The following is a 23414-nucleotide window of genomic DNA, read 5'->3' on the forward strand; positions in this document are numbered from 1 at the left end:
AATAGCAGAGGTATGAAGGAGTACCATCTCTGTGGAGAACTATTTGACATTATCTGTTGGGCCAGATATTTTCTTTTTATTCGTCCAGATCTACTCTGCACCTGGCCTGTGCCCAGGAGGCTGAAATGAATAGACCACAGTGATGGGCTCCCTTGTCTTTTGGTTTCCGGTTGGAAGCCAATGGGAGGCACCAGCAGGATATTGAAGGACATAGAAAATGAAGTTGGCTATATATTCCACCAGGTCCCTCTCAGCTAGATCCCTTTACAGAAGAAGATCACAAGTCCTGTCAGGTGACCCTCTCCATATAGCTATTTTCTTTGGACTCTGGTGACAGTTTCATCCTTTTGTCTCTTTAGGCCTACGGATCAAAAAAGCTCTTCACCGTTGCTAGTTCTGGCAGTCTGCATCATTTCTTGTTGTTTTCTCTAAAAACCCTCCCCTGTCTTTGTAAACAGTCCTCAAACACATAGCTTGAGAATTCTGTTTGTTGTATATTAGCAATTTATTTACAAATCTAAATATGTAATAAGATGACAAATATACAAGATTATTCGCAACACTGTATTTCTAATATTGACATATTAAAAAAGGATTATAAAATAATGGTACAACTATGCAGTGGGATATTATGCTGTAAATAGCTGTAAAAATGGGAAAATTCATTAAATATGTCTGTGGAATTATTTCCAATATAAACGGTAGAAAAAGTAAGGGCTGAACAGTGAACACGGCATGCCACTGTACGCACGCACGCACGCACACTCTCCTTTTATGTTTATTCAGTCTTGGAAGGGTACAAAGAAAGTGGTTGCACTGATTACTTCTGGGGAGGAGAACTGGAGAGCAGGGAAATTTTTACTGTTTATTCTTTTGTGTCCTTTAATATTACACCATTGAAATGGACTGCCTATTCAGAAAATGTATTACATTAATAATAAAGATTAACTGAAGGCCTTAGAGAAACAAGGACTAATGGAGAATTAGAAGACTTGTTAAGGAGTTGCTAGCGGCTGATGGGAAGAGCCAGCAAATGACAAAACTGCTGAAACGTTTCAAGTAGTGCAATTCTTGGAAAATTAAATTCTTACCACGGTCTCTTTATGGAATTATGTCTCGAATATTATAAATTCTATGTTAAGGTTATTTACTGTTCAGGACTGAATGTACAAAATCATATATGAGAAATATGTTTTAACTATGGTCATAGCCATTATTTAAAGGAGCTTCAGTTCCATTAGCCTGCCCCTGTATCTACAGGGTTTACAGTAGTGTGACTACTCAGTGATCCTGGCTGCCAGTGAAAGGTGTGATTCAGTTAAGGAAATGGGACATGAGAAGACTTTCTTAGGAAATTAGTGAAAAAGGGAAGAGCTGACTGCTGGCAAAAATACTCATTTAACTGAAGTTGGTTAGATTACTCTTATTTTTATGACATTCAAAATTGGTAAAAACAAAGGGATTGCTAGCTGGATTTTTTAAGCTAGCTTTAATATTCCTGATGTGGGCATTCTTCTTAACAAAAAGTTCTATAAGACACAGAGAGACACACTCACCCTTCTTGGAACTGTGCTTGGGCAGACTCCTCTGCGACAAGAGTCTCGTATTCCTCAGCAGCAAACCTGTCCCAGTCGGAGGGCTCAGGCCCATCGTTCTCAACATCCTGATTGGAAAGAAGACAGCCACAGGAAACAAAAATAAGACAAACAACTGGAGATAGGTCATCACAAATACTGCTGTGTACCTCTGAAAAAACTGTATGAAAATGTTTCATTTCAACATGTTAAAAAAGGAGCTAAGGTAACTCTCCCACAGTGATTTTCTACACCTCAGATCCCAAATTTGTAACTCAGTGTTCAGTAGCTAGATTCTTTAGGTCTAGATTCTTTAGCCTTGTAATCAGAAACCTTTATTCAGCCCCTCTCCCTAGCATTTTGCACAGCAGCTGTCTGGAGTGACCTGTGGTTTGTACATGCCCAACTAAAACGTACCACCCCTTCCTCTGGCATATTTTTATGTTTTCTTTAAAAGCCAGCTGAGACAGCATGTCGTCTGTGATATCTTTTCCGGAGTTTTTTGTTTGTTTGGTTTTGTTTTCACCACGGCATCCAGAAATGAATGGTATAAGTAAATCAAGCCCAATATAGTTTCTAATATAGCTGTGCTTGTTGATACATTTTTAAAAATTACTTTAAAAAGACAAAATATTTTCAAAACGATGTATTTAATAGGCTGTTTTTTAGAGCAATTTAAAAAAAAAAGGTTTTTTTTTTTTTTTTGGTAACTAGTTTCTAATGTGTATATAAGTTTTTTTTTTTTTATATAAGTACACTGGCCATACAATTCACGCAGTGGGAAGTTCTGAGGCAGATACAGGTGACCTATACCTGCAGATCACCTCTTTAAATACTGAGATTGCGGCATGCAGAGACCGTCATTATATGTAGCACAGGGCCGATACTGAGCCCTCAAATGAAGTTGAAACTATACTGGTACCTTCTGAACTGCAAAGGGATCTCTCTGTTCGTGGTCTAAGTATTTCTCCAGATTAAAGAAAGTGTCATAAAAGATGTGAGCCATTCTGCATCTCTTCAGATCATGGAGAGTTATTTTGCCTGCATAAAAACAAAGAAAACAAAACACCAAGAGCTGTTTTGGCAAGAAACAAAAATTTCACTGAAGTTTAAAAGATCTATCAGTTCTATCAGGAAAATCCCTTTTGTTTTTTCTTATTGAGGTCAAATTCATATAACAAAGTTCATTGTTCCAACCATTTTAAAATGTACAATTCAAAGCTGTATAATCATCACACCATCTAGATCCAGAATATTTCCATTACCTCAGGATTAAACCCTGTACTCATTTATCAGTCACTTCCCACTCCCCTCTCCCCCAAGCCCATAGGAACTAGTAATCTGCTATTTCTCTCTATGGAAAAGTCCCATTTCTTATACAGGCATATCTCAGAGATATTGTGGGTTTGTTTCCATAGCACTGCAATTAAAATGAATATCACAATAAAGCGAGTCACATGAATTTTTTGGTTTCCCAGTGCATATAAAATTTACGTTATACTATACTCTTTTAAGTAATAGCATTATGTCTAAAAAAAAAGTATATACCATAATTAAAAATACTTTATTGCTAAAAAATGCTAACCATCATCTCACCCTTCAGCAAGCTGCAATCTTTTTGCTGATGACTGCTGACTTATCAGGGTGGTGGTTGCCGAAGGCTGGGGTGGCTGTGGCAATTTCTTAAAACAAGATAACGAAGTTTGCTGCATCCACTGACTCTTCCTTTCATGAAAGATTTCTCTGTAGCATGCGATTTACCCACAGTGGAACTTCTTTCAAAATTGGAGTCAATCCTCTTAAACCCTGCTGCTGCTTTATCAACTAAGTTTAAGTCATATTCTAAATCTTTTGTTGTCATTTCAACAATGTTCATAGCATCTTAAGAAACCGTTTCTTTGCTCATCCATACGAAGCAACTCCTCATCAGCTGAAGTTTTATCATGAGACTGTAGCAATTCAGTCACATCTTCAGGCTCCACTTCTAATTCTAGTTCTCTTGCTACTTCTACCACATCTGCAGTTACTTCCTCCACTGAAGTTTTGAACACCTCAAAGTCATCCACGAGGGTTGGAATCAACTTCTTCCAAATTCCTGTTAACGGTGATATTTTGACCTCCTCCCATGAATCACGAATGTCCTTAATGGCATCTAGAATGGTGAATCCTTTCCAGAAAGTTTTCAATTTACTTTGCCCAGATCCATCAGAGAAATCACTATCTATGGCGGCTATAGACTTACAAAATGTATTTCTTAAATAGTAAGACTTGATCCATAGGCTACAGAATGGATGTTGTATTAGCACGCATAAAAACAACACTAATCTCCTTGTACATCTCCATCAGAGCTCTTGGGTGACCAGGTGCATTGTCAATGAGCAGTATTATTTTGAAAGGAATCTTTTTTTCTGCACAGTAGTTCTCAATAGTGGGTTTAAAATATTCAGGAAACCATGCTGTAGACAGATGTGATGTCATCCAGGCCTTGTTGTTCCATTTATAAAGCACAGGCAGAGCAGATTTAGCATAATTCTTAAGGGTCCTAGGATTTTCAGAACGGTAAATGAGCACTGGCTCCAACTCAAAGTCACCTGCTGCACTAGCCCCTAAGCAGAGAGTCAGCCTGAACTTTGAAGCTCTGGAGCCAGGCACTGACTTCCCCTCTCCAGCTATGGAAGTCCTAGGTGGCATCTTCTTCCAGTATAAGGCCGTTTCATCTCCACTGAGGATTTCCTGTGGAGCGTGGCCACCGTCACCAGTTCTCTCAGCCGGATCCTCTGGACGACCTGCTGCAGCTGCTACATCCGCGCCTGCTGCTCTACCCTGTGCCTTTATGTCATGGAGATGGATTCTTTCCTTAGGCTTCATGAGCCAACCTCCGCTGGCTTCCAACTTTTCTTCTGCAGCTTCCTCACCTTGCTCAGCCTTCACAGACTTGAAGAGAAGCAGGGCCGTGCTCTGCATGAGGCTTTGGTTTCAGAGAATGCTGTGGCTGGTTTGATCTTCCATCCAAACCACTAAAACTGTCTCTGTATCAGCAATAAGGCTGTTTCACTTCCTTATCACTCGTGTGTTCCCTGGGGTACCACTTTTCATTTCCTTCAAGAACTTTTCCTTTGCATTCACAACTCCGCTGTTTGGCGCAAGAAGCCTTGTTTTTGGCCTATCTTGGCTTTCGACATGCCTTCCTCTCTAAGCTTAATCATTTCTAGCTTATGATTTAAATTGAGAGACATGTGGCTCTTTCTTTCACTTGAACACTTAGAGGTCACTGTAGGGTTATTAACTGGCCTAATTTCAATATTGTCACGTCTCAGGGAATAGGGAGGACCGAGGAGGGAGGGGGGAACAGCAGTCAGTGGGACAGTCAGAACACGCACATTTATTGATTAAATTTGTCGTCTCATATGGGTGCATTTTGTGGCGCCCCAAAGCAAGTACAATAGTAACATGAAAGAACACTGATCACAGATTGCCGTAACAGATACATAATAATGAAAACATTTGAAATATTGCGAGAATTACCACAATGTGACACAGAGACACAAAATGAGCACATGCTTTTGGACAAATGACACCGATAGACCTCCTGGATGCAGGGTTGTCACAAACCTTCAATTTGTAAAAAAACCTCAGTATCTGCGAAGTGCAATAAAACGAGGTATGCATGTAGTGGATCTGCCATCAATCACTGGTTCTACACTAAACAGTAAAGGTGAAACTTTAAACACTTTTGTACTTAGGAAGCCTGTGGAGAAGACTCCAGAAAGTTAAAATAATTTAGGACAATCTGGGGTTATGTGCCCCACTCTGTAACACAGGTGAACAGTGCAAATGCCCCATTACACAGTCTCACCATCACTGGCTGGCTTCACCAGGTCAAGCATCTGGCAAAGCAAATCATGGAACGGCAGGGGTTCGATGCCCATGGCTTCCATCCGCTCGCACTGCTCCTCGTAGAAGTACTCTAGCTCGTACATGGAGAGTACACCATCCCCGTCCACGTCCATGCACCGGAACCAATACTCAATGCTGGGAGATAAGGGCACTCATTAGCATGGGCCTGGGAAGAGTCCTGCACTCACCCAGATTTCTTGTTGCCCACATTTCTTTTTAAATAAAGTTACACATGCGTATGTTAGACTTAGAGAAACATAGTTTTAGAAGAAATGGTGGATCCCTCTTTCCTTATTTCTCCTTCCCCAGAACCAACCACTTTCAACACTTGACTATTTTGGTTTTTGCCTTCATATTTTTAGATAGACTCATAGCGACCCTATAGGACAGAGTAGAGCTGCCCCATAGAGTTTCCAAGGAGCGCCTGGCGGATTCAAACTACAGACCTTTTGGTTAGCAGCTGTAGCACTTAAGCACTACGCCACCAGGGTCGGAATCGACTCGAAGGCAGTGGGTTTATTTTCAGATAATGTGCTTGTATTGCTCCTTTGTTGTGTTTGTTTTAGGAATTCTGTATTAATTTCACACCATGAGATGAGGTTTTAGCTCTTTTAACTACTACTTCCTATCTTAACTATGTGTCCTCCCATCCTCTTAATAAAGTTAAATCGCTCAACATTTAGAGTTTGTGACTTTACATTTTTCTTTTATCTGTTTCATTTTCTGTGTACTTGTTACTAATTCAACCCCAAACTCTCTGCCAGTTGTCTAAATTCACAATCAGTTCCATCAAGTATTCTATCAATTGGATCTTGATGCTGTCTTTCTTGGTTCCTTCTGACCTGCTCTAATCTGGACTAGTCGATCTGTAGGCCCGGTTCACAGTTTCATCCTAGGAATTCCTTTCACCTAGCTTCTGTTTCTTTTATCGTACATTTCCCTCATTTTTTGGTGTAGCACATCCTCAAGCTGCTTTCTGGAAAAGGGAGCATGGTAGGTAAAAAAATTTTAACTAATTTTTATTGTGCTTTAAGTGAAAGTTTACAAATCGAGTCAGTCTCTCACACAAAAGTTTATACACACCTTGCTATACACTCCTAATTGCTCTCCGCCTAATGAGACAGCGCTTTCCTTCCCTCCACTCTCTCTCCTCGTGTCCATTCAGGCAGCTTCTGGCCCCCTCTGCCCTCTCATCTCCCCTCCAGACAGGAGATGCCAACACAGTCTCACGTGTCTACTTGATCCAAGAAGCCCGTTCTTCACCAGTATCTTTTCCATCCCATATTCTAGTCCAATCCCTGTCTGAAGAGTTGGCCCCAGGAATGGTTCCTATCTTGGGCTAACAGAAAGTCTGGAGACCATGACCTCTGGGGTCTTTCTAGTCCCAGTCTGACCATTAAGTCTGGTCTTTTTATGAGAATTTGGGGTCTGCGTCCCACTGCTCTCCTGCTCCCTCAGGGGTTCTCTGTTGTGTTCCCTGTCAGGGCAGCCATCGGTTGTTGCCGGGCACCATCCAGTTCTTCTGGTCTCGGGCTGATGTAGTTTCTGGCTTATGTGGTCCTTTTTGTCTCTTAGGCTCATAGTTACCTTGTGTCGTTGGTGTTCTTCATTCTTCCTTGCTCCAGGTGGGTTGAGGCCAATTGATGCATCTTAGATGGCCGCTTGCTAGTGTTTAAAACCCCAGACACCACTCTGATTGGTAAATTTTTTTAGATATTGGATATTTGAAAATGACTTTTTTCTGACCTCTAACTTGGTTGGTATTTTGACTACTTATAAAACTATACGCTGGTAGAGCTTTTCCTTCAGAATTTTAAAGGCACTGATCCATTCTCTTCTATCTGTCCATTGTTGTTGAAAAGTCTAAAGCCATTTTTGTTACTGATCCTTTGAAGATAACCTTCCCCCCCCCCCCCCCTTCTCTGATGCCTGTAGAGCTTTCTCTGAGTCCCTGGTGTTTTGAAATTTCATAAAGAAATGCCTTGGTCTAGTTCTATTTCATCTATTTTGTTGGTCTTTCTGAGAGCTCTTTCAAATTTGGAAGCTTTCTTATTTTCTTCCCCATTCCCCTTTCTGTTCGTTCTTTTTGGAACCCCTGTTATTCATATCTGTGTGGTCTAATAGGGAGCCCCGGTGATGCAGTGGGCAAGAGCTACGGCTGCTAACCAAAAGGTCTGCAGTTTGAATCCACCAGCTGCTCCTTGGAAACCCTATGGGGCAGTTCTACTCTGTCCTATAGGGTTGCTATGAGTCGAGATCAACTCGATGGTAACAGGTTTGGTTTTCGGTTTAGTTACATATGGCTATTCAGCGTTTGGAATGTGGTGAGTCCAAGTTGAGATGTGTTCTAAGTGCAAAATACACAACTGATTTTGAAGACTTAGTACATAAAAAGAATGTAAAACATCTCATCAGTGTTTTTATTGATTACATGTTGATATAATGAGTTAAAAAAGATATACAATTAAACTTTATCTGTTCTTTTTACTTTTTTAATGTGACTAAATTTTAAAATTACATATGTGGTTTGCTTCGTATGTCAATTTTCAGTGATGTTGGACTTTTTGGACTGGTTCTTTAATTTTCATGTCTTTATTTTCTAGTGCTTCATCTTTTTTGTTGTTCTTTCTGGGAGGCTTACTTAGCTTTATCTTCTAAACATTGTTTTTTTATTTCTGCTATCATAGTTTTGATTCCCCAGAGATCTTTTCTGGTTCCCTGAATTTCCTTTTTTTTGTTCTTTACCAAGTACCATCCTGTTTATGTTCTATAAATGTAATTTCTTCTCTTATCTCTCTGAAGATATTAAAATAGTATCTTTTTTGTGGTTTACAGTTTTCCCTACAAGTCTCTGTTTCATCCAAGTTACTTTACTCAGGTGTCAGGTGATCCTTTGTCCTCTACTCATATTTAAGAGTAGATGCTAAAAATCTGATTGGACGTTCTGATTTATAAGTTTGTTGACGCTGGGCTTTATTGTAAAGTCATCTGGCTGGGTTCTTTTCTTGGGGATGACCCAATGTCAAATCTTCAGGTCTTTATCCTTGGGCTGGACTGATTCCCCAGAAAAGGATGTTTCAGCTTTCTGCCACGAGATTCAGGACAGGTTGCCAGCATTCTGTAGCTGAGTGAGGAATAAAGACTGGGCATCTCAGCATTCAGTAAGCATATGATAATTTAATCATTCTATTATTTGCTATGGTACCCAGGCTTTCAACCATGCTTGGGGCTTCCCAGTTCAGAGGTCCTCTATTTTATATTTCCAGGGAATAAAGCATCAGGTTTGGCCATGTTGGACAAGATTGTCTAGAGATCAGCTGCTTCCTTAAATAGACTTTCAATAAAATCTCTTGTTTTTTTGGTCCTACCTTTACCCCCTCCCTACTTCCAATGTTCCTGGTACCATAACTACCAAGTGTTTTAGGGTTTTTCTAGGAATGTCTGGTTGCTTCTTGGTTTTCTCCTCTCCTGGATTTAGGTAGTCTGCTAAGTTTATCTGCTTTTCGGTTTCCTAACTTTTGTTACTGTTATTTCTTCTATTCCCTTTGTTAGTGTGGGTTTATTTCTTTAAAACAAAATCCCTTTACTGGCATTTCAGTGGGGTTTCAAGAGAGATCAAAAGTACTGTGTGGTAAACTTGCTATCTTTACCCAGAAGCCTATTATGGACACTTTATCATATACCACTGTCACTTAAAGTAGCATCTACAGCCATATTATCTATTAATCACAGAATATGACACAGCATTAACTGATAACAGAAAACAATATTTTTCTATTAAGAGCCACTGATTCATGGCAAAGAAAATCTTCTCAAGAGAAGGTCCTCGGAGACCCTTACTCAAATTCCCAAATGTAGACATGAAGCCATATTAAGAATAACCACACATTTAATGATTATTAAAAACCTTTTTTGGATAAAGAAAGGTGAAAATAACTAATTTGTGACTGTAAGCTTCTTTCAAGTAAGTCACACTAGGATCTGTGTGCACCTATTCTCAGAAAGATAAATTTTACATTGCAACAAAATGAACATGTAATACTTACAAAGTTCTTTTGAGAAATCTATTTGAAAATTGTACTTAATGTTTAATGTTACCATTAAAGAAGAGAGAGAGACATGCACTGGATCCAATGAACATGAAATAATACAGTTTGGCTGTGGTGAGGTCTATTCATACCGTATCTACTCTGAGAGTTATAAAAGGGGCAGAATACCGCCCCACTTTAAAACAATTACTGATTGTGGGAAAAATCCTGAGTTTGTTCCACCCCCCCCAATAAAGGTGGTAATAGCTGGTTGTAATACAATTGTATCATTATTTTCTAGTACTAGGTGTTTTAAGTAGTGAAAAAAAGGGGCAGTAGAATGTCTTTTGACTGGTGTCTAAAGTCTCTTTGGGTCCTGAAATTTCTTATTGCTTATCTTTGTTGTTGCTGTTATATGCCACTGAGTCAATTCCAACTTATAGCAACCCTCTAGGACACAGGAGAACTGCCCCATAGGATTTCCTAGGCTGTAATTTTGGGGGAGCAGATCATCAGGTCTTTTCTCCTGTGGAGTGGCTGGTGGGTTTGAACTGCTAATCTTTCGGTTAGCAGTTGAGCGCATTAACTATTGCACCACCAGGGCTCCTTATTGCTTATCTTAAGGGAACCAAAATCAGGTCAATCAGGAGATAGTAATTCTTGATTCTGACAAGGGCCTAATAAAACTGAAGTAAAGGCAACTTACTTCATTAAGAAATATAAATTAGGAACACTAAGATAAGAGTCTATACAATAAATAAAGCTAAAGCACACACTCCAGTTCTTTGTATTGGCCCGCAAGAGACAGAAAACTAGACTGCAAAGAAGAGACAGATACACTGCCTCAGGACCTGTCCAAGACACACGATAGCTGCCTTTAAGGATCTGAAAGAGTGCCATGTGATAGATGAATCACATACAATTTGGTGAGTATGAGCCTAAGAGGGATCAATGTATATAAGATGCTTTTAGGTTTAGCACTTGAAAATGAAAACAGGCTGCCTTAGTAGATAGTTACTTGTCTTCAAAAATAAAAGCAGGGTCTGGATGGATGGTAAAACACATGTAGGATATGTTCAGATGCTATTTTCTTATTGGAAGCACTAGATACTCTCTAAAGTGTCTTCTAGTGCAGGTTTTCAGTTTTTTCCCCTTTTCCAAAAGTAACTTTTTCCCTGAGTCTAAAAGTAATGACTTCTTTGTAGCAAAATAGAAAACAGAAAAGGCACACAGAAGTAATAACTACCCAGAGAGAACTGGTGTTCAATTTTTGCTATATTTACCACTAATCTTTATTTTTCAAAGCACAATTACATTAACGACAAATTGTATTTGTACAATTATAGACATAAACAAGATTACCTCTTGCCCTTGTCCTCAGGCTGGATGAAACTAAGTTCTGGACTGGAGATTTCCCACCCCTGATATAAACTCCTATAAGCTATTCAAGAAGAAAGTTATAGGAAACTCCATTATTGCATATGGAGTAACTGAATGTATATTCCTTTGCATATTCAGTATACATATTTTAGCTCCTACTACCTTCACAGGCACTAGGCTAGCATCCTCAGACATAACAAAGGTGAACAAGATAGCTGTCAAAGACGACACCTAGACAGACGACAATGATGATAGAAGCAGAAAGTGATAAAAACCTGGAAAAAGGGCATAAAGAATGCACCAAAAGATTTGCAAACGCCTATCCACAATAAAAAAAAAAAAAAAAAATTTACCCAAAGATGCCTTCCACATATACTCCTGCTAGGACCAGGTGTAGTAAAGGCTCAACATACCAATCTTGTCAGCAATGTTGTACCTAGCACTCACCACACGGCAGTGAGTGTATTACTTTCTTCCACCTATGTCTTTCATAAGAGAGAAACCTCATTTCTGCAAATGCTGCCTACTAAGTACTGTTTTATTAAATAATGATGATTTTGATGTACAGTCATTTCCTTCATTTTGTTTATCCATTCATCAGTTGATGGACAGTTAGGTTGTGTCCACTTTGTGGCTATTATGAATACTGTGGCTATAAACATTTGTGTACAAGTTTTTGTGTGGACATATACTTTCATTTTTCTTGGGTATGTACAGAGGAATGGAATTGCTAGGTTGATCACGTGGTAACTCTATGTTTAGCATTTTGAGGAACTGCTAAGCTGTTTACCAAAGTAGTTGCCCCATTTTACATTCCCACCAGCAATTTCTCTACATTCTCACCAACACTGTTATTTTTTATTATAGCCATCCTAGTGGATGTGAAGTGGTATCTCACTGTGGTTTTCATTTGCATTTCTCCAATGACTAATGATATTGAGCATCTTTTCAGATGTTTATGGGCCATGTATGTATCTTCTTTGGGGGGAAAAAAAAAACACTTCATTTTCTTTGGGGAAAGGACCATTCAAATCCTTTGCTAATTTTAAAATTGGGCTGTCTTTTTATGGAGTTTAGGAATTTTTTACGTATTCTGGATAGAAGTCCCTTATCATACACATAATTTACAAATATTTTTCCCATTCTATGATGATGTCCTTTGACACACAGTTTTTAATTTTGATTAAATTTTCTTTTCTTCCTTGAGTTTTTGTTGTCATATCTAAAGAAACCATTACCTACAACATAAGTTTTAGTAATTTGGATACTGTTGGGTTCGTAATAGCATAATCGTGTTCAGTTACAAGGCCCAACACAAACTGTCAACAAATTGGGTCCTTAGAATATTTTATTTCAAAATTTAAAAGACTTACGTCACTTGGCAGCAATTGTGACATACACTTTACAGAACATATTTGTAAATGTTTTTACTGACCATTAATGCATTTTCTTTTCAGGTTAATATCAGTTAAGTACTTAGAGAATAATTTGGAGGGACCTATGCACTTTTTTTTTTTTTTTTTTTAAAGCACTTATGTACTAACCTCCCACAGGGGATGTCACTCTCCACCGTTCTGATGTTGAAAAAATTAGCTGCCTTAATAAGTTAACCAGTCTTGTCATCAACACACAGTTTCTCCCCACCCCTCATATTCACCTGAAGGCCCCTGCCATAAGCTAAAGGGCAGAGGTTGGGTCTTCTGGAAGAAACATCAAAGAAAAGCAGCCTCAGATTGACCAGGTACAGGGAACCAACCCATGTATACAGGCTTCCTAGAATAAAGAGATGTGGCCACCAAGGCAGACAACTGACTAGAGGGGAACCAACACGTGAAACTCCACAATCTGGCCTGGAAATAGCTGACTTCATTAACACAGACTACTGAGCCACGGTTGGTGGAATGAGCATTTATTTACATGTGACTAAGTAAAACAAATGAGGGATATCTGATTATGAATATTTGTCTTGGAATACTATTGATACAGTTTTTAACGTTTTATTTCTGGTAAGAATACAGTGAAGATTTTTAACGGTTATTTTATGGTTTAGAAGAAAAGGATTTACTCTTATGTTTTCTTCTAGACGCTTTATGGTTTTAGCTCTTACATTCATGCCTATGACCCATTTGGAGTTAATTTTGTGTAAGATGTGAAGTTGCTGTTGTCGTTGAGTCGACTCTGACTCATGGCAACTCCACGTGTGCAGAGTAGAACAGCTCCATAGAGTGTTAAGGCTGTGACCCTTTCAGAAGCAGATCACCAGGCCTGTCTTCTGAGGTACCTCTGGGAGGGGTCTGAATTGCCAACCTGCCGTCTATTAGTCAAGCACTTAACTGCGCCTCCCGGGAACTCCGCATGTGTGAGGTTATTGGTTGCTGTCAAGTCCATTCCAACTCATAGTGACTCCATGTGTGCAGGGTAGAATTGCTCCACAGGGTTTTTAAGGCTGTGATCTTTCGGAAGCATACTGCCAGGCTTGTCTTCAGAGGTGCCTCCAGGTGGGTTCAAACCACCAACCTTTCCTTTAGTAGTCAAGTGCTTAACTACTCATCCTACTGAAGGAACCGTGATGTGAGGAAGGGATTCAAATTCACTCTTCTGCATGTGGTCATCGAGCTGTCTCAGCAGCATTTGTTGAAATGACTGCTCTTTCCCCACTGAACTGCCTTGGCACCGCTGTTGAAAATCATGTGACCATAAATGTAGGATTTATTTCTTCACTCTTAAATCTGTTCCCTTGATCTATATGTCTACCCTTATGCCAGTAACACAGTCTAAATTACTGTAGCTTTGTTTTGAAATTGGGAAGTATGAGTCCTCCAACTTTGTCCTTCTTTTTCAGGATTATTTTGACTATTTTGAGTCCCTTACATTTCCTTATAAATTTTAGGATCAGCATGTAAAATTCTGTAAAACAAACAAACAAAAAAACCCCAACAACCCAGCTGGGATTTTGTTAGGGATTGTGTACATCAATTTGGGGAGTGCTTTCATCTTTTTTTTTTTCATCTTGTTGTTGCGAGTTGTTGAGTCGATTCAGACTCACAGCGACCCTCTAGGGCAGAGCACAACTGCCCCGTAGGGTTTTCTAGGCTGTAATCTTTATGGGAGAAGACTGTCAGGTCTTTTCTCCTGTGGAGCAGCTGGTGAATTTGAACCTTGAACACTTTGGTTAGCAGTTGAGCACATAAACATTGCAACACCAGGGTTCCTTACTGCCATCTTAACAAGGTTAAATCTTCCAATCCATGAACATGGGGTATCTTTCCATTTATTCATATCATTTTTAATTTCTTTCAACTATGTTTTGTAATTTTCAGATCATAGGTTTTGCACTTTTGCTAAAATTATTTCCAGTTATTATTATAGTCATTTTTTAAACTTTATTGTTGTTGTTGAAAATATACATACCAAAACACACACCAATTCAACTGTTTCTATATGTACAATTCAATGACACTGATGACATTCTTTGGGTTGTGCAACTATCCTTACCCTTCTTTCCTGAGTTGTTCCTCCCCCACTAACATAGGTTCCTGCTCCCTAAGGTTCCTATCTTTTGAGTTGCTGTTGTCAATTTTATCCCATATAGACAGATCTTAAAAGAGCATAATACTCAAGAAAGACATTTTTTTACTAGTTAAGCTAAACTATTGTTTGGTTTTACGAAGACTTCCGGGGATATTTCCGGTTTAAGTTTTAAAGATTATCTCAGGGCAATAGTTTCAGGGGCTCATTCAGTCCACTTGGCCCCAGAAAGTCTGGAGACTATGAGAATTGGAAATTCTGTTCTGCATTTTTCCCCATTTTGATCAGGATTCTTCTATAGAATCTTTGTTCAATATGTTCAGTAATGGTTAACTGGGCACCATCCAATTCTGCTCTCATGGCAAAGGAGGCAGCTGTTCACAGAGGCAAATAGCCATGTATTCCATATCCTCCTCCTATTCCTGACTCTCCTTGTTCCTCTGTTTTCCAGGCAAATAGAGACCAATTGCTGTGCCTTAGATGGCTGCTTGCAAGCTTTTAAGACCCCAGGCACTATGCAATGAATTAGGAGGTAGAACAGAAGCACTCCAGTTATTATTATTTTTTGCTATTATAAATAGAATTATTTTCTTAATTTCATTTCAGGCTGCTCATCGGTAATGTATAAAACTACAGTTGACTTCTGTATATTGATCTTGTACCCTGCCACCTTGCTGAAATTGTTTATTAGTCCAAAAAGGTTTTCAGTGGGTTCCTTAGGGTTTTCTCTATACAATGTCATGTCACTTGCAAACAGAGATTTTATAGCCTGAATGCCCTCTCTGTCTTGCCCAACTGTCCTGGCTAGAACCTCTGGTACAAGGATGACTAGAAGTGGTGAGAGCAGACATTCTTGGCTTTTTTCTTATCTTATGGGAAAGTATGATGTGAGGTGTGGGTTTCTTGTAATTAACCTTTATCAGGTTGAATAAGTTCCCTTCGAATCCTAATTTGCTGAGTGGTTTTTATTATGAAGGAGTATTAGATTTTTCAAATGCTTTTTCTATGGGGAAAAAAAAAAGCCTCAAATTAACTGTACAAGTTTTCATACCAAAATTTTACAATCATACAAAGAAAGAAGACAACATGTAGAAAACGAAGAAAAAAACATCAGACAGAATCAAAGAGGATCAAGATACTGGCATTATCAGACATGGGCTTTAAAATAACTATGCTTTGGTTTTATGCTTTATATGTTCAAGATTGAGAATTCTGGCAGAAAGCCACATACTATCAAAAAAAAAAAAGAATTAAATGGCAATTCTAGAAAACTGAAAAATACAATAATGATCAAGATCCCAATGGATAAATTTAACAGTAGATTAGACATAGATGAAGAGATCATTAATGACCGAGAAGATAGTAAAGCATAGGGAAACAAAAAGATGAAAAATAAAGAAAAGCAGTATCACCCTTAGATCCAGCTAAGAGGGGTCTGTGCTCAGCCCCATGCCTTACAGCCTCACTGTCCAATAGGCCATATAATGCTAAACACATATTTAAAAATTTTTCTACAGGCTACAGTGAGAATAAAAATAAATAGGTAAAATGAATTTTGTATTTTATGTAACTCAATACATCCAAAATATTATTTCAACATGTAAGTCAATATAAAAAGCTATTGAGGACATATTTTACATCTTTCATATCTGATGTATATTTTACACTTATAGTACATCTCAATTCTGACTAACCACACTTCAATTGTTCAATAGCCACATGTAGCTAGTGGCTACCATTTTGGATGGCGCAAATTTAGAGGATCCCACATATCATATCTTATGGACTGAATTGTGTCCCCCCCAAAATATGTGTCAACTTTCTTCTCTCTCTTTCTCATATACACACGCACAGTTTATTAAAAAACTCATAGTGTATCTTCACTTGACATTCAGTGCTCAGTACTTGCACGGTGTGAAAATACATAAAGCTTAAATTATTCACTCTTGTGGCTAACAATGAAACTGTCACCCACCTGTCTTGCCTAATTCCTTGAAACAAAAGATGACTGTATCTGGATACTGTGGAAGTTTATGAATCATATCACTGCCATATCAGAGACAGACACTGTTTTTGAGTATTGGAAGAATTGGAGGAGTGGCAGCAATTAGGCAAAAGAAAAGACAAATTAACATGTCACATCTTTCTCAGCAAGAATGTAACACGTCTTTACATAACGGAGTATCATTTCCCAGTAATATCCAGGTATTTTTCAATATTGTTGTTAGGTGCCGTAGAGTTGGTTCTGACTCATAACAACCCTAGGTACAACTGTCCGGTCCTGAGCCATCTCACAATCCTGACTATGCTTGAGCCCGTTATATCAATCCATTTCATTGAGGGTCTTCCTTCTTTTTTGTTGATCCTGTACTTTACCAAGCATCATGTGCTTTTCCAGGGACTGGTCCCTCCTGATAACACGTCCAAAGTAAGTGAGATGAAGTCTTGCCATCCTTGCTTCCAAGAAGCACTCAGACTGTACATCCTCCAAGACAGAATTGTTCATTCTTTTGGCAGTCAAATGTACATTCAATATTCTTTGCCAATACCATAATTCAAAGGCATCAATTCTTTTTGGTTTTCCTTATTCACTGTCCAGCTTTCGTATGCATATGAGGCAACTGAAAATATTATGGCTTGGGTCAGGCGCACCTTAGCCCTCACAGGGACATCTTTGCTTTTTAACACTTTTAAAGAAGTCTTTGTGGCAGATTTGCCCAATGCAATGAATTGTTTGATTTCCTGACTGCTACTTCTATGGGCATTGATTGCATATCCAAGTAAAATGAAATCCTTCACAACCCCAATATTTTCTCTGTTTATCATAATGTTGCTTATTGATCCAGTTGTGAGAATTTTTGTTTTCTTTATGTTGAGGTATAATCCATACTGAAGGCTGTAGTCTCTGATCTCCATCGGTGCTTCCTCTTCACTTTAAGCAAGCAAGGTTGTGTCACCTGCATACTGCATGTTGATAATCAGTTTTCCACCAATCCTGATGTTACATATTGTCCAGTTTCTCGGATTATTTGCTCATCATATGGACTGAGTAAGTAATGGCAAAGGGATACAACCCTGATCCACATCTTTCCTGATTTTAAACCATACAGTATCCCTTTGTTCTGTTCCAACAACTGCCTGTTGGTCTATGTACAGGTTCCACATTAACACAATTAAGTGTTCTGGAACTCCCATTCTTGCAAGGTTATCCATAATTTGTTATGATTCACAGTCGAATGCTTTTGTGTAGTCAGTAAGACACAGAAAAACATCTTTCTGGTATTCTGTGCTTTCAGCCAAGATCCATCTGATATCAACAACGATATCCCTCATTCTACATCCTCTTCTGAATTCAGCTTGAATTTCTGGCAGTTCCCTGTCGATGTACTGCTGCAATTGTTTTGAATTATCTTCAGCAAAATTTTACTTGTGTGTGATATTAATGATATTGTTAGATAATTTCCACATTCTATTGGATCACTTTTCTTTGGAATGGGTACAAATGTGGATTTCTTCCAGTGGGTTGGCCAGGGTCGCTGTCTTTCAAATTTGTTGGCAAAGATGAGTGAGTACCTCCAGTGCTGCATCTGTTCGGTGAAATATCTCAATCGGTATTCCATCAATTCCTGGAGCCTTGTTTTTCACCAGTGCCTTCAGTGCAGCTTGGACTTCTTCAATACTATCAGTTCTTGATCATATGCTACCTCCTGAAATGGTTGAATTTCGACCAATTCTTTGTAGTATAGTGACTCTGTATATTCCTTCCATCTTCTTTTGATGATTCCTGGGTTGTTCGATATTTTGTCCATAGATGCCTTCCAAACTGCAACTCCAGTTCTGAAGTTTTTCCTTCAATGTTTTCAGCTTTAGAAACGCAAAGTGTTTCCCACCTTATGGTTTTCTGACTCCAGGTCTCTCCACATTTCAATACTTTACTTTGTCTTCTCGAACTGCCCTTTGAAATCTTCTGTTCAGCCTTTTTATTTTATCAATTTCTTTCATTCGCTTTACACACCATACACACACCCAGTGCCGTCGAGTCGATTCTGACTCATAGCGACCCTATAGGACAGAGTAAAACTGCCCCACAGAGTTTCCAAGGAGCGCCTGGAGGATTAGGACTGCCGACCATTTGGTTAGCAGCTGTAGCACTTAACCACTATGCCACATTCGCTTTAGCTACTCTATATTCAAGAGCAAGTTTCAGGGTCTCTTCTGACATCCATTTTGGTCTTCTCTTTCTTTCCTGAGTTCTGAATGACCTTTTGCAGTTTTCCTGTCTGATGTCATTCCACAACTTGGCTGGTCTTTGGTCATTAGTGTTCAGTGTGTCAAATATATTCTTGAGATAGTCTCCAAATCACGTGGGATATACTCAAAGTCGTATTTTGGTTCTCATGGACTTGTTTTAGCTTTCTTCAGCTTCAACTTAAACTTGCATACGAGCAATTGATGGTCTGTTCTGTAATTGGCCCCGGCCTTGTTCTGACTGATGATATTGAGCTTTTCCAACGTCTTTCCACAGATGTAGTCAATTTGATTCTTGTGTATTCCATCTGGCAAGGTTCAGGTATACAGTCATCATTTATTTTGTTGAAAAAAGGTATTTGCAATGAAGAAGTCATTGGTCTTGCAAAATTCTACATGTGATCTCCAGTGTTGTTTCTTTCACCAAGGCCATATTTTCCAACTACAGATCCTTCTTCTTTGTTTCCAGCTTTGGCATTCTAATTACCAGTAATTATTAATGCATTTTGATTGCACGTTTGATCAATTTCAGACTTCAGAAGTTGATAAAAATGTTCAATTTCCTCATCTTTGGCATTACTGGTAGGTGCCTAAATTTGAATAATAGTCATTGTCTTAGTAATCCAGTGCTATTGTAACAGAAATACCACAAGTGGACGGGTTTAACAAAGAGAAATTCATTTCTTCACAGTAAAGTAGCCTAGAAGTCCAAATTCAAGGTGCCAGCTCCAGGGAAAGGCTTTCTCTCTCTCTTGGCTCTGGAGGAAGGTCCTTCTCATCAATCTTCCCCTGGACTAGGAGCTTCTCCATGCAGGAACCCTGGGTCCAAAGGATGCGCTTTGCTCCCGGCACTGCTTTCTTGGTGATATGAGGTACCCCCACCTCTCCGCCTCCTTTTCCCTTTTATGTACCAAAAGAAACCAGCTCAAAACACAATTCAATCCCAAGCAGACTGAGTCCACCTCATCAACACAACTCTCACCATCCCCCCTCATTAACATCATAGAGGCAGGATTTACAACACAAGGGAAAATCACATCAGATGACAAAATGGTGGACAATTACACAATACAGGGAATCATGGCCCAGCCAAATTAATATACACATTTTTGGGGGGACACAATTCAATCCAAGACAGTTGTTTTAACCAGTCTTCCTTGTAGGAATATGGATATTATCCTATCACTGACAGCGTTGTACTTGAGGATAGATCTTGACATGTTCTTTTTGAAGATTAATGCGACACCATTCCTCTTCAATCTGTCATTCCCTGCATAGTAGACCATACGATTATCTGATTCAAAATGGCCAATACCAGTCCATTTCAGCTCACTAATGCCTAGGATATCAATCTTTATGTGTTCCATTCAATTTCTGATGACTTCCAATCTTTCTTGATTCATACTTTGTACATTCCATGTTCTGATTATTCCATGCCCGTTTGCAGCTGTTTATTTTGAGTCATGCCACATCAGCAAACGAAGGTCCTGAAAGCTTGACTCCATCTGCGGCATTAAAGGCAACTCTACTTTGAGGCAGCTCTTCCCTAGTTGTATTTCGAGTGCCTTCCAACCTGAGTTGCTCATCTTCTGGCACTATTATATCAGGCAATATTCTGCAGCTATTCATAAGGTTTTCGCTAGTCAATTTTTTCAGAAGCAGACTGCCAGGTCTTCCTTCCTAGTCTTAGTCTGGAAGCTCTGCTGAAACCTGTCCATTATGGGTGACTCTGCTGAAACTTGAAATATCAGTGTCATAACTTCCAGCAGCACAGCAACACGCAAGCCACCACACTATGACAAACTGACAGCTATATGGTGGTTTTTCAATATTAAACAATTCATATTACTCTTAAATTTGTATTATATACACAGATGTAGGTATAACAAGTATTGAAGTGTAATACCTATTCAGTATGTTGGCACCGAGACTGACATTAAATTAAATCTTAAATATTCCTATAAAACTTCAGATAGAATTTTGAAGTTTTATAGGAATATTTTAGATTTAATTAAAGTTTCAGAATTTTCAATAAAAACCTTAGCTTTATTTAAGTAATTCTGACTTAACATTTTTTTTCTGATAATTTGTATTTTCATTTTTAATTTTACGCTTTTTGATATTTTAGAAGAAACTTTTTTTGAAAACATACAAACTAATTTTAGTTTTTGAATTTTATATTTACTTTAACTTACTTTTTGATGAAAATATACTCAAATTTTGTACCCATTGACTGCAATTGCATTTTTAATCCTTTAAATAATTACTGACAAAAGAGCACAAATCATGTGAAAATCTTGATTATAACATAAGAGATTTTACTGAGATAAAAGAAAGAAAAATAAATTTTCTTGAATAAATACATAATATGTGGCATAGTGGTTAAGTATGATGGCTGCTAACCAGAAGGTTGGCAGTTGGAATCCACCAGGTGCTCCTTGGAAACTCTATGGGGCAGTTCTACTCTGTCCTATAGGGTTGCTATGAGTCAGAATCGACTTGATGGCAGTAGGTTTGGTTTTTGGTTAATATATGAGTTATGTATGTATTTTATTTCTCATCCAGACATCATTCATCGGCCCCTTCACAGAACATTCAGATATGTGAAATACATAATTTAGTTATCTTTTTATATTTTGCCATAGTTCAGTCATATGTAAAGCACATCACAGTGCATGTATTTTTGAATTATAATTAACAGTTTGTTAGCTTTATTTGACTTAAATATTTGGACATATGGTATGTAAACCTCCATTTGTACTTTTGCCTCAGGTCTCATAAATATTAGGAACAAGCCTGAAGAAAAGAACATATAAGACATATGAGAAACAGTAAAAAGGTCTGACATATGTGTAACTGAAATCTCAGAAGAAGAGGGCAAAGAGAATGAGGCAGAAGCAATGTTTGAAAAGATAATGGCTGACAGAATATCCCACAAAGTCCTCTTTAAACAACAGTTTAGCTCCCTAAAAAATGTTAGCCTTGAGCATTGTGCCCTTTTAAAGAATTACCTATATGAAATAAAAATGACAATACCTGTTGCCATCAAGTCGATTCCAGCTCACAGGAACCCTGTAGGAGAGGGCAGAACTGCCCCACAGGGTTTCAAAGCTATAAATATTTACGGAAGCAGACTGCCACATCTTTCTCCTGTGGAGCAGCTGGTGGGTTTGAATCACTGACCTTTTGGTTAGCAGTTGAGTGCTCAACCACTGTGCCACCAGAGCAGCTTAATTTGACAATACCCAGACCCAGTCCCAGTGCCGTTGATAGTAACTCTAAAGCACAGATGAACTTTAAGGGGCAGAGTCTAACTTAACGGTGGTAAAAAAAAAAAAAAAATATGAGCAGAGATGTGAGAATGGTGACATGATGTGAAGTAACCATTGTCAATGAACTCTACATGTAAAAATTGTTGAATGGGTGTATGTTTTGTTGTGTACATTTCCACCAAAAAAAAAAAAAAAGTCTAAGAATTTTTCAAAACTGATAAAGGAAAAGGACATGAAGTCACATATTCAAGAAGCCACTAACCTCAAGAAAATGATGTTTTAAAACCGCATATATCAATATCTGAATTATATCACTATAGATTAAATCCTCCAAATAAACGAAAAAGACTATCAGACGGGATAAAGAAACAAAACCTAACTATAATCCTACTTATAGAAGATATAATTAAAATATGAAAATAGGTAAAAAATAAAATGATAATGTAAGATATACTATGCAAAAGCTAACCTAATTATAGCTGCTGATGTAGCTATGCTAATTTCAGACAAAGTAGGAGACCCTGGGTGATGCAGTTAATTTTAACAAATATTTAGCAAATAACAAATATTAACGAACTGAATTCTGCAATATAAAATGGGTAAGAGCCATTCCCAAGTGGGGTTTTATTTCACGAATTAGACATCAATCAAGGTAGTCCCTAATATTAATATAATTTAGGAGAAAAATCATATGACCATCTCAATAAAAAAAAAAGATTCTCAATAGATTCAGAAAAATGAATAAATTTCAAAATTTATCCATGACAAAAGCTCTTAACAAATGTGGACTAGCAAGGAATTTCCCTAATCTAATAAAAGATATCCAAAAAATCCTATACTAAACATCATCCTTAGTGATGAAATGTTCAATGTTTTCCCGCTGAGACAGGGAAAGAGGCAAGGATGCTCACTTTTATTCAACACTGGACTGGAAGTCCTAGCCAGAATAAGTTAGTAATTAAGCGAGTAAAAACCAAAATCAAAACCAAACCCGGTGGCCCATGAGTCAATTCTGACTCATAGTGACCCTACAGGACAGAGTAGAACTGCCCCATAGAGTTTCAAGGAACGCCTGGTGGATTTGAACTGCCAACCTCTTGGTTAGCAGCCATAGCACTTAACCACTACGCCACCAGGGTTTCTTAGTAAGTGAGTAAGAAAGGTAAATAAATAGGAATACAAAATCCAAACCCTATTAGTTATAGATGGTATAATTGTACATATAGAAAACCCAAAAGAGTCTTCAGAGAAATTATTAGAATATGTAAGTTTAACAAAATTGATTGTTATAAGTTTAATATTTAAATAGCAACTGTATTTCTACATGCCACCATTAAACAGAAAATTTAAACATATATCATTTATAACAGCATCAAATAACTAGAAATAACTAATGTTACTGAAAGAGAATAAATGGAAAGACACGCCATTTTGTTTTTTCTCTCCAAAATGACCTACAGTTTCACTCAAAACCCTGGCAAGTTCTG

At 38.2% G+C, this 23414-nt stretch overlaps 1 protein-coding gene across 3 annotated transcripts in view; it reads right to left on the reverse strand.

Annotated features, from left to right (window-relative positions):
* Window positions 1–23414, reverse strand: part of PPP2R3A (protein phosphatase 2 regulatory subunit B''alpha) — a 281206-nt gene that overhangs the window by 32057 nt on the left and 225735 nt on the right. For all 3 annotated transcript variants that reach the window (XM_049870480.1, XM_049870478.1, XM_049870479.1), the window contains 3 exons: window positions 5431–5606; window positions 2497–2615; window positions 1557–1663 (listed from right to left, as the gene is read on the reverse strand). In XM_049870480.1, the coding sequence (XP_049726437.1) occupies window positions 1557–1663; window positions 2497–2615; window positions 5431–5606 (402 nt within the window). The remainder of the gene's footprint in view (window positions 1–1556; window positions 1664–2496; window positions 2616–5430; window positions 5607–23414) is intronic.

Source organism: Elephas maximus, chromosome 26 (assembly GCF_024166365.1).
Source record: "Elephas maximus indicus isolate mEleMax1 chromosome 26, mEleMax1 primary haplotype, whole genome shotgun sequence".
In the NCBI taxonomy this organism is placed as follows: Eukaryota; Metazoa; Chordata; class Mammalia; order Proboscidea; family Elephantidae; genus Elephas; species Elephas maximus.